The 8,554-nt window shown below is 36.9% G+C and overlaps 1 protein-coding gene across 1 annotated transcript; it reads left to right on the top strand.

The window, feature by feature from the left end:
• Positions 1-1,209: 1,209 nt before the first annotated feature.
• Positions 1,210-5,915, top strand: zgc:172182 (coiled-coil domain-containing protein 89). Its single transcript, XM_036138696.1, has 7 exons — positions 1,210-1,351; positions 2,709-3,181; positions 3,559-3,689; positions 3,768-3,904; positions 4,020-4,096; positions 5,604-5,703; positions 5,770-5,915. The coding sequence occupies exons 1-7, from the start codon at positions 1,298-1,300 to the stop codon at positions 5,854-5,856; spliced, it is 1,059 nt and encodes a 352-aa protein (XP_035994589.1). The 5' UTR covers positions 1,210-1,297; the 3' UTR covers positions 5,857-5,915.
• Positions 5,916-8,554: the final 2,639 nt, after the last annotated feature.

Genomic DNA, 8,554 nt, shown 5'->3' on the forward strand with positions numbered 1-8,554 from the left:
TGATTAACATTTGAATTTGAAACAATGAAAGTAATACAGTTATTGAAACATAATGGCCACAGATGTAAAAATGTATTATTTTCCAAATATTTCATACCACAGGAAGGTAATTTTACCACTATGTAATGTCAACACCTTATACATCGGCTCTAGAATGAAGAGTATTTGTTTTAATTATGTAACCATAATGAAATTTTGGTGAGACTACAGTTCAGAGTGCACATATAACACAAACACAAATTAAAAACGCCCATGGAATAACGAAGAATGAGCATTCCTGGAGAAGATCCTCAAAAATGCAAAAACACAATATGGAAAATAAAGCTAGATTTAAAATTAAGCTGTACTGCAGAAGAGAACAGCTTCATCAGAAGGGGAAAATACTGTGCAATTATGAATAGATAATAAGGCACATTTGGATAAAAGTGAAGCTAAAACAAAGAAAAACAATAACTGATTCACAGCACGATGTAAAGAACTGTGCAAATTGAATGAATGTACCAAACAAAAGGTGTGCATTAGCATCTGAGAAAAATGAGATGTTCAAATTAGAAAATAAGTAAAACAGCAGTCGATTTACAAAACTACAAAAAAGTGGATGAGAGGGGTCTGAAGAGATAGAACCTGGAAAAGATTAGTGAAACTGATGGTGCTAGAAATCAAGAAATACAAGGAGCAGGAACTGACTTTTTTGTTGATGATAAATTACGGCCTCTGTTTTATGTTTAGAGTCAGACATTAGGAAACCACAGACTAATAAGGAGGTAGTGGTTGGAAAAATAGGAATAGGAAAGAAGAAAATGCAATCACTCGACTCAGAGAATAGGACACTCCCGTTTAAACTACACTGTTTAAAATAGATAAGCATCCAACAGGAACATTTACACACTGTAGCCAGCTAGAGACAGCAGAACATGTATTACCTCAGTTTAATAAAAACAGCACCTACAGGGATCTTTTTCAGTCACTAAGAAAGGATCAGCATGAGGAATTCACGTTATCTGGACCTTTAGGAGGATACATTGGATAGCATATATATGAAAATATTATTTTATTTCTGAAGGTAACTGGATTATTTAGTCGAATCTAGTTTGTTTGTCCCCCCGCCCCAATCCCACCCATTCTCTTGATCCACCTTCCCGTCTAGTGGTGGCGGTAGTGCACTAAAAGTAGTTAATTAAATCAAAAGAAGAAGAAGAAGTGGTTGCTATTAGCGACAGAGCAACTGAAAAATCTGTTGCAGTCTGGCTGAGGGAAAACAAAGCTTAGAGTTTGACCCTTTTCCTCTGGGCACGTCATGACGAGTCCGCGGAGAAATTATGAGGGCAAGGAGGAGGAATTCACGATGGAGGTGCGTAGAAAAGGTCAATTCTCTGTTTTACCAGGACAGGTTTGCATCTGTCCACAAATATCACTGTCTTCTCCCTGGTGTTATGAAGGCCAACTAATGTTTGCAAGGATTGTGAGATATATTTAACTTCTTTACCTGTACGGTTAGGACTGTAACATTACCAAAACAAATTATTTGCCGTTCGCGCAAATACTTCAACAACTCCTCAATATTTCTTCATTAAAGAAAGGAAAAGAGAGAAAAAATAACCAAAGATAAGGCTGTTACTTTAAGTTAATCAAAACAGATTTTAAAAATTACTCTTGAAAAATAAACAAATAAAATATTATCAAACAATTAGCTTTTGAATCACAACTTTGATAAAGCTGCAAAGCGTTTATATCATTGATCAGCACAAAAAACTGTATTTAGTTAGTTTGCATAACCGCCTATATTGAGCTAATGTGTATTTGAGGTCTGATCTTAGTCTTGTGCCATAATGCCAGGTGCTTAATAGATTAAGCCAAGTTTTCTAGCATACGCCAATCAACACCCACCACCATATAAAGCTGATATTCATGGAGGGACTTTGTGATTATTAGTGATCAGCAGTAGTTGTAGCAACAGGTCTCAGAATGAAAAACCTGGGAATCTTTCCTTTGGATGTTGTGTATGACATCTCTAAATATCACATTTAAGATTATAGTATTGTATTTCCATGTGGAAGTGTTTTAAAAGCTCTCTGTGGCGAAGTGGAAGTGCGAAACTGCAAGTACCTGTTAGTAGTCGGAAAAACACTGTTGGAAAAACACACCACCCAAGGAAAGGTCTGAGCTGTTTCAGTTTTAATCAAACGCTTCCTGTGTTAAGAAGGGAAACAAATCTTGATCACAGGTCAAAAGGAACCGTACATGTCTGAAAACAACACAGAAATCAAAAATTTTAAAAAGTAAATAAATAAAGTACATAAAAAAAAATTCACATCAGCACCCCTGATTTATTTATTTTTTTTTTTTTTCAAAACAGCATCAGTCATTTAAAATAAACCTCTGCTCTGGCCTGGTTCCTTTTTGTTGCTTTGGTTCTTCAAATCTAAGATATGTTGATATTTAAAACAATATGTATCTGATTCTGACAGTCAAGAAATGCATTCAATATGCTATTTTAGTGAAGACTGCAAATTTTCATAAAATAGGTTAAAAAGCAGCGAAAAAAAATTTCCTTTAGGATAATTTAGCAAGTGAGAAATTGTACCTTTTTTTCACAGAAGAAACAACATACAAAATCAAAGTCTTGATGACTGCCTTGTGTCTGGGACAATAGAGAAGAACATTCATAAACCTGTTTTTAACCCAGGGTGTCTTCCTTGTGTTCCCAGCATGCGGACAGGATTCAGCCGTCAAATAAGAATCCACAAATCCTTACCGCCGAAGACTCGGTAGAGCAACAGATGCTACGGTCTAGGATAGATGAACAGTCCACTTTGATCTGCATACTGAAGAAAAGAGCGGATGAAATGCTTCTAAGATATCAAGCCATACAGAAAATCAACTCTGAACTTGAAGCCCAAGCAGCCCAACGCCAGAAAGAACTGGACAGCGAAAGAACAAGAGCAGAGCTGTTAACGAGCAGATTCACAGATCTGGCCGCCAACAATCAAGCTATCATTTCTTTCATGGAGGAGCACAAAAATCTGAATAGCCAGCTGAAGCTGGAAAATAGACGGCTGCAGCTGGAAAACGATTCACACTTTTCACAGAAATTACATGATAAAGAAGTGTTGGTTGAGAAGCTCGTGCAAGAAAACAAGCTGCTGAGAGATAAATGTACAACTAATGAAAAGGAATCCAGGTAATTCTTTAACTTGTTTCTAAAGAAATTGATCAATGACATTAAGATGTATCAAGAAGTTCCTTATTCTACCTCATAAACATCATGTATTGTATTTCTATGTCATTGTAAAAGCAAAATATGTTGTTATGAATGCAGATTGAACAAACTAGACAGCTTTGAAGATGCCACATAGGGCCTTTGGCTTAATTTATTGCAGTCTCTACTTTTTACTATCAATTAGGCTAATGCTAAACTATCAGGATGCAACTGCTCATATTAGATTAGATTGAGAAGAAAATAGTGACTTTAGTTCTTACCATGAATTTCTTCATGCTTACCATTTGACTTTCCTTCTTTTAATTGATATCTTCAATCATGCCTGCTTAAATCTAAAGGGAGAAACTAGCTGGATGTGAGTCAAGACTCAGAGAACAAGCAGCCCAACATCAAGCCAAGGAAATGTCACTACAGAAGCAGCTGCTTGATGCTCAGCAACTGCACAAAGAAGCTGTGGAAAGTTGCGAAGGTACATTAAGCGTGCTCATTTTCTAATTACAATCTTTACACGGCTTTAAACCTGTGTGGTTTGTTTACCCACCATCAGAGCTGAAGCTGAAACTTGCAGAAGCTAAAAAGGAGCACAAGATGAAGGAAATCCGCATGAAAGAAACCATAACGACTCTGACCAGCGAAAAAGGCAAATTATTGGACATTTCTATAGAAAGAGGCAAAGCAATCCAGGTAAATTAAAAGGATTGGTTATCATGAAAAGAATACTACTACTTGCAAACAAATAACTTATTAAAAAAAAACAACTCTTAAATTGCTTTCTCTACATACAAACTCCTTCATGCAGGAGAATCAGGAAACAATCAAGGAGTTGGAGACAAAATGGAAAAAGGAGGAAAAGGCCAAAATTGAAGCACAGGACAGGTAATATCTGTACCGATGTTTCCGCTGTACTGACGTTCTCTGCTCAGTTACTAGATCATTATCTGACATCTTTATACTATATAGTAACTTGTAAAAGTATTTATACCTGCAGGACATTTGAATATTTCTTTTTACAAGACGACAACCTTGAATTCCTTTCATTGGGACTTTATGTGACCAAAACAAAGTAGGAGCATCATTTTGAAGTGCAAATAAATTCTAAAGTAAAAAGATAGATATGAAAATATACAAAGTGTAGCAATTATCTGCATCCAGTGACCCTCTGCTAACCCCAAATAAAACCGGCTGCACAAGAAGAGCATTAATCAGAAAAGCAGCCAAGAGGCGACACAGGGCTCCTGAAGTTAGGTGGGTGAATCTATCTATTCGTAGATTTAAAAAGCCTGGCCTTTATGACTGAATTTTTCAAACAGACTTGGCTGAAATAAAGTTGTAGGACATCCCACGATCATTGTATGGGACAAGCAGATGAGACTAATTTTTGGCCTTTATGCAAAACGTTGTGTGTGTGTGTGTGTGTGTGTGTGTGTACCCTGAACACATGATCCCTACATCGAAGCATGATTGTCCCAGCTTCGTGTCCTGAGGATGCTGTTTTCAATGGGGGCGTGGAAGGTAGTCAGAGTTAATGAGAAGATGGATGAAGCTAAATATAGAGCATTATTGGATCAGTACCAGTTGGAAACAACTTGAGACTTGAGACTGGAGCAGAGGTTTATCTTCCAGCAGAACTGAAACCCTTAGCCTACAGACAATACAACAATGGCAGGGTTTCCATTGAAGCATATTACTCCAATGTGTTCAAATGGCCTAGTCAAAGTCCAAACCTAAATCAAATTGAGAATCTGTGGCAAGACCTAAATAGATCTTTACAGGTTCTGTCCATCAGATCTGACTGAGCTTAGAGGTTTCTCTCAAAGGAGGACGAGGAAACTGGAGATGTGCAAAGCAGCTGGAGGTATGCTGCTGTAGTCGCAGCGGTTCCTCAAAATATTCAGTCATGGCTGAGTTCAAAAACGTGCCACATTTTAAACAAAGCTCTGAAACTCCTCTGTCATTCTCCGTCCATGTCACAAGCAAACTACTCTGTGTTGCTCTGTCACATAAAATCCCACTAAAATACTTTGAATTTTCTGGTTTTATTTAAGTTACTTGTGAAGCCCTCGACATGCAGGAGCAGAACGTGTAAAATGTAAAACAACTGAAATCTTTAACAAAACCAACATTTTTTTTCAAGTTTAAATATTTTCTAGAGACTTATAGTCTAAGACAGTTTTATTATGCAAGTTGAACTCATTGAATCCATATTTATTTGTTCTGCTTCTTGACAGAATTTCCCAATCCTTCCTTTCTATGGAAATACTCATGGCTCCCTTTACCTAAATCAAAAATGCCACCTCATCATTTTAGACACCTCAGGTTATTACCATTAAACCATGAACTCCTTTCCTTCACCGGTGTCAGAGGTCTGCTTTCTGTTCCTCAGATTTCTATCGGAGGCAGAAGCAGTAAATATAGACACGCGAGTGAAGTCCCTCCAGGCTGCTCTTGACAGATCCGTGTCAGAGTTGCAGAAGCTGAAAAAGGTTTGTTTTACCACAACTCGTTAATTTACGGTTAACAAAATGCTTAACGTGATATTTTCTTCACAGGATTTTGATGCTTTCAAGGAACACAGCACCAACCTGCTCACACAGGAGAAGGACTTAAATCGAAAACTTCGCCATATCATAGGCTAAAGCTCTGCACTGTGTATATGGCACAATGTATTTTCTCACCAAGTTCTAATAAAAATGGAACTCCAACATTTAGAGCAAGCATGACTCGTCTTAAGTTCCTGAAGCAGAAATGCTGGCCGTCTCTAAAGCTCATGGTCTGGCAGGAAAAACACATTTACGAATGCTCCTCAGCAAGTTCGTCAGCCCTTCGTACCACTTCCTCAATGGCCTTCTTACATTGTTGTCCAAAACAAAGCGCTTCAAAGGATGCAAAGCATAAGCTCCACACCCTGCCAAAAACAGAAACGTGGTGAAACAGATCATGTAACAAAAGACATTTCAATCAATAGGGACGCATGAGATGACCCTGTAATTTTTCTATCCTTCATCTACAAGGAAACACTTTTTAAAAAGCTGTTGTAAATGTTTCTGAAACACATACAACCTTAGAGGAAATTACAAAAATATATATTTAAAAAGGGACCAGTCCTTTCTGTACAGTCCATGGCTAACAGTATTTTTCCTCTTTGCATCCAAAAGAGTTAGAAGACATGTGCATAACAGGCCTACTTCATCTTTTGGATAACTCAACCAGATGCTGAGCCACCTCCAGCCTTCTTTGCCATCCAGCCACTTCCAGTACATCGAGGAGAAAGGCTTTCATCAAAGGGGACATCTGCCACAAAACGGCCATTTGCCAGTGCTGCCTGTGCTGCTGCGGCAGCATACCCCCTTCCTGAGAGAATAATGAATCATCTTTACTAACATCAGCTGTGAACATGTAAGGATCAGGCAGAAAGGTTTCTGAAGTAACCTAAAAAGTGATTGGAGAAGGACAACAGGATACATGCCAAGCTGTGGCTAAAACCTGACAAATCATATGCTCGTCTTGTATTTACAAGACAAAAGCTGAATAACAATCTAGCCTGGCCTCAAACAAATAAAGACATTAGTGAGGAAGCTGTGGGCTGAGCCACTCTGAATCCCCACCTGGATCAAAGGTAAGCAGCACTGCTGAGACAATCCCACCGAATATTTTTCTAACTCACCAAAGAGCTGCATGTCTCCTGAGCGAGGTGACATACTCTCCCCTACCACACGAGAGCGACAGAACTCAGAAAAAGAAAAAATTTAACACTAGATTCGCCCTTTCAACCCCACGAATTCTTGTTGCGACAAAGTTGCATTTAGCCGAGCAACAACAAATTAGTTCAAGGTTTATTAAAAATAATTAAAACCTTAAAAAAACATAAAACATTATATTGGTACATTTGCATAAATACTCTACTGGCTTTTATGTTTCACCAATTAATATAATTTTGGAGAACAATTCAATTTGATTTGATTTATATAGCGCCAATTCACAACACATCTCATCTCAAGGGATTTACAAAGTCAAATTCAATCAAATCATACAGATTGGTCAAAAAGTTTCCTATCTAAGGAAACCCAGTAGATTGCATCAAGTCTTGACAAGCAGCATTTACTCCTCTTGAAGGAACATAGAGTCACAGTGAACAGTCGTTTGCATTGTCCATGGCTTTGCAGCAATCCATCATACTGAGCAAGCATGAGGCGACAGTGGAGAGGAAAACTCCCCTTTAACAAGAAGGAAAAACGTCCAGCACAACCAGAGGAACCAGAATAGCATAACAAATGTTGTTTTATATATATATATATATATATATATATATATATATATATATATATATATATATATATATATATATAATTAGCAAATATTACCAAATTAATCAGAGCACAAGACAAAAAGGTCCTCTCAAAGTTTTTTCCCTCTTCCCTGTTAATAATAAGTTGTTAACCTCACCAACTGGAACGTTTTTCAGCAACAAACTTTATGGGCTGTTTATATTTCTGCTATTATTTGCACAGTTTTATTGTTAGTAGTCTGTTATTACACAAATATAGTGCAGTATATACAGTTCCCTTACTGTATAGTTCCCTATTTTCTAGTTTGTTTGTTTCTTATTATTGCTACCTTTCTCCGCAGGTGTTCATCTGCCGCTCATTTTGAAAACAAAGTATTTCAGAAATGAAAAGTCTCAAGGATTGAATTAATCTACCCAGCATGTTCTGTTAAAAACCTGGGTTTGTTGTAAATCATATAAATAAACGTGTTCATGTGTTCAACTCAACTCAACTCAATACAAAGACAAAATATATTGCCTTTAGAATCAGTTTCATTTTATTTTCTGATTGTTTTGTTGTTCTAAAATATGTCTATGTTTTGGATGTGATGCCAGCAGAATACAATTTGAAACAGAAACCCACCTACTTGCTTAACCTTTGCCCTCCAAAACAGGATTTTATTTAAATTTGCCACAACATCACAACCTCTATGAAAAGTGATGAACAAAACATTTCAGAGTTAGATTTTTTCTTTAACCTAAAATAACAAATAAAAAAGTTGAATAAATTAATAGATCTTGTAAAATTCTCACTCCATCACTAGTTACACATTAATTATATGAATAATTCAAATACAAAAGATGACTAATCTTACTTTCATCAGAGATTTGTGGAATCCTGAGTTTCAAGCACTCCTTACACTCATCTGGACCATTTTGAATTAACATTTTTTAACTAATCCGAGGAAATATTTTATTAGTAATCCACAATAGGTCAGGACACAAAATATTTTTTTCCTTAGCCACCCCTCAAAATGGGAAAGACAAAAGAACATGCTCTTCAACTAAGG

The sequence above is a fragment of the Fundulus heteroclitus genome, chromosome 7 (genome assembly GCF_011125445.2).
Source record: "Fundulus heteroclitus isolate FHET01 chromosome 7, MU-UCD_Fhet_4.1, whole genome shotgun sequence".
Classification (NCBI taxonomy): domain Eukaryota; kingdom Metazoa; phylum Chordata; class Actinopteri; order Cyprinodontiformes; family Fundulidae; genus Fundulus; species Fundulus heteroclitus.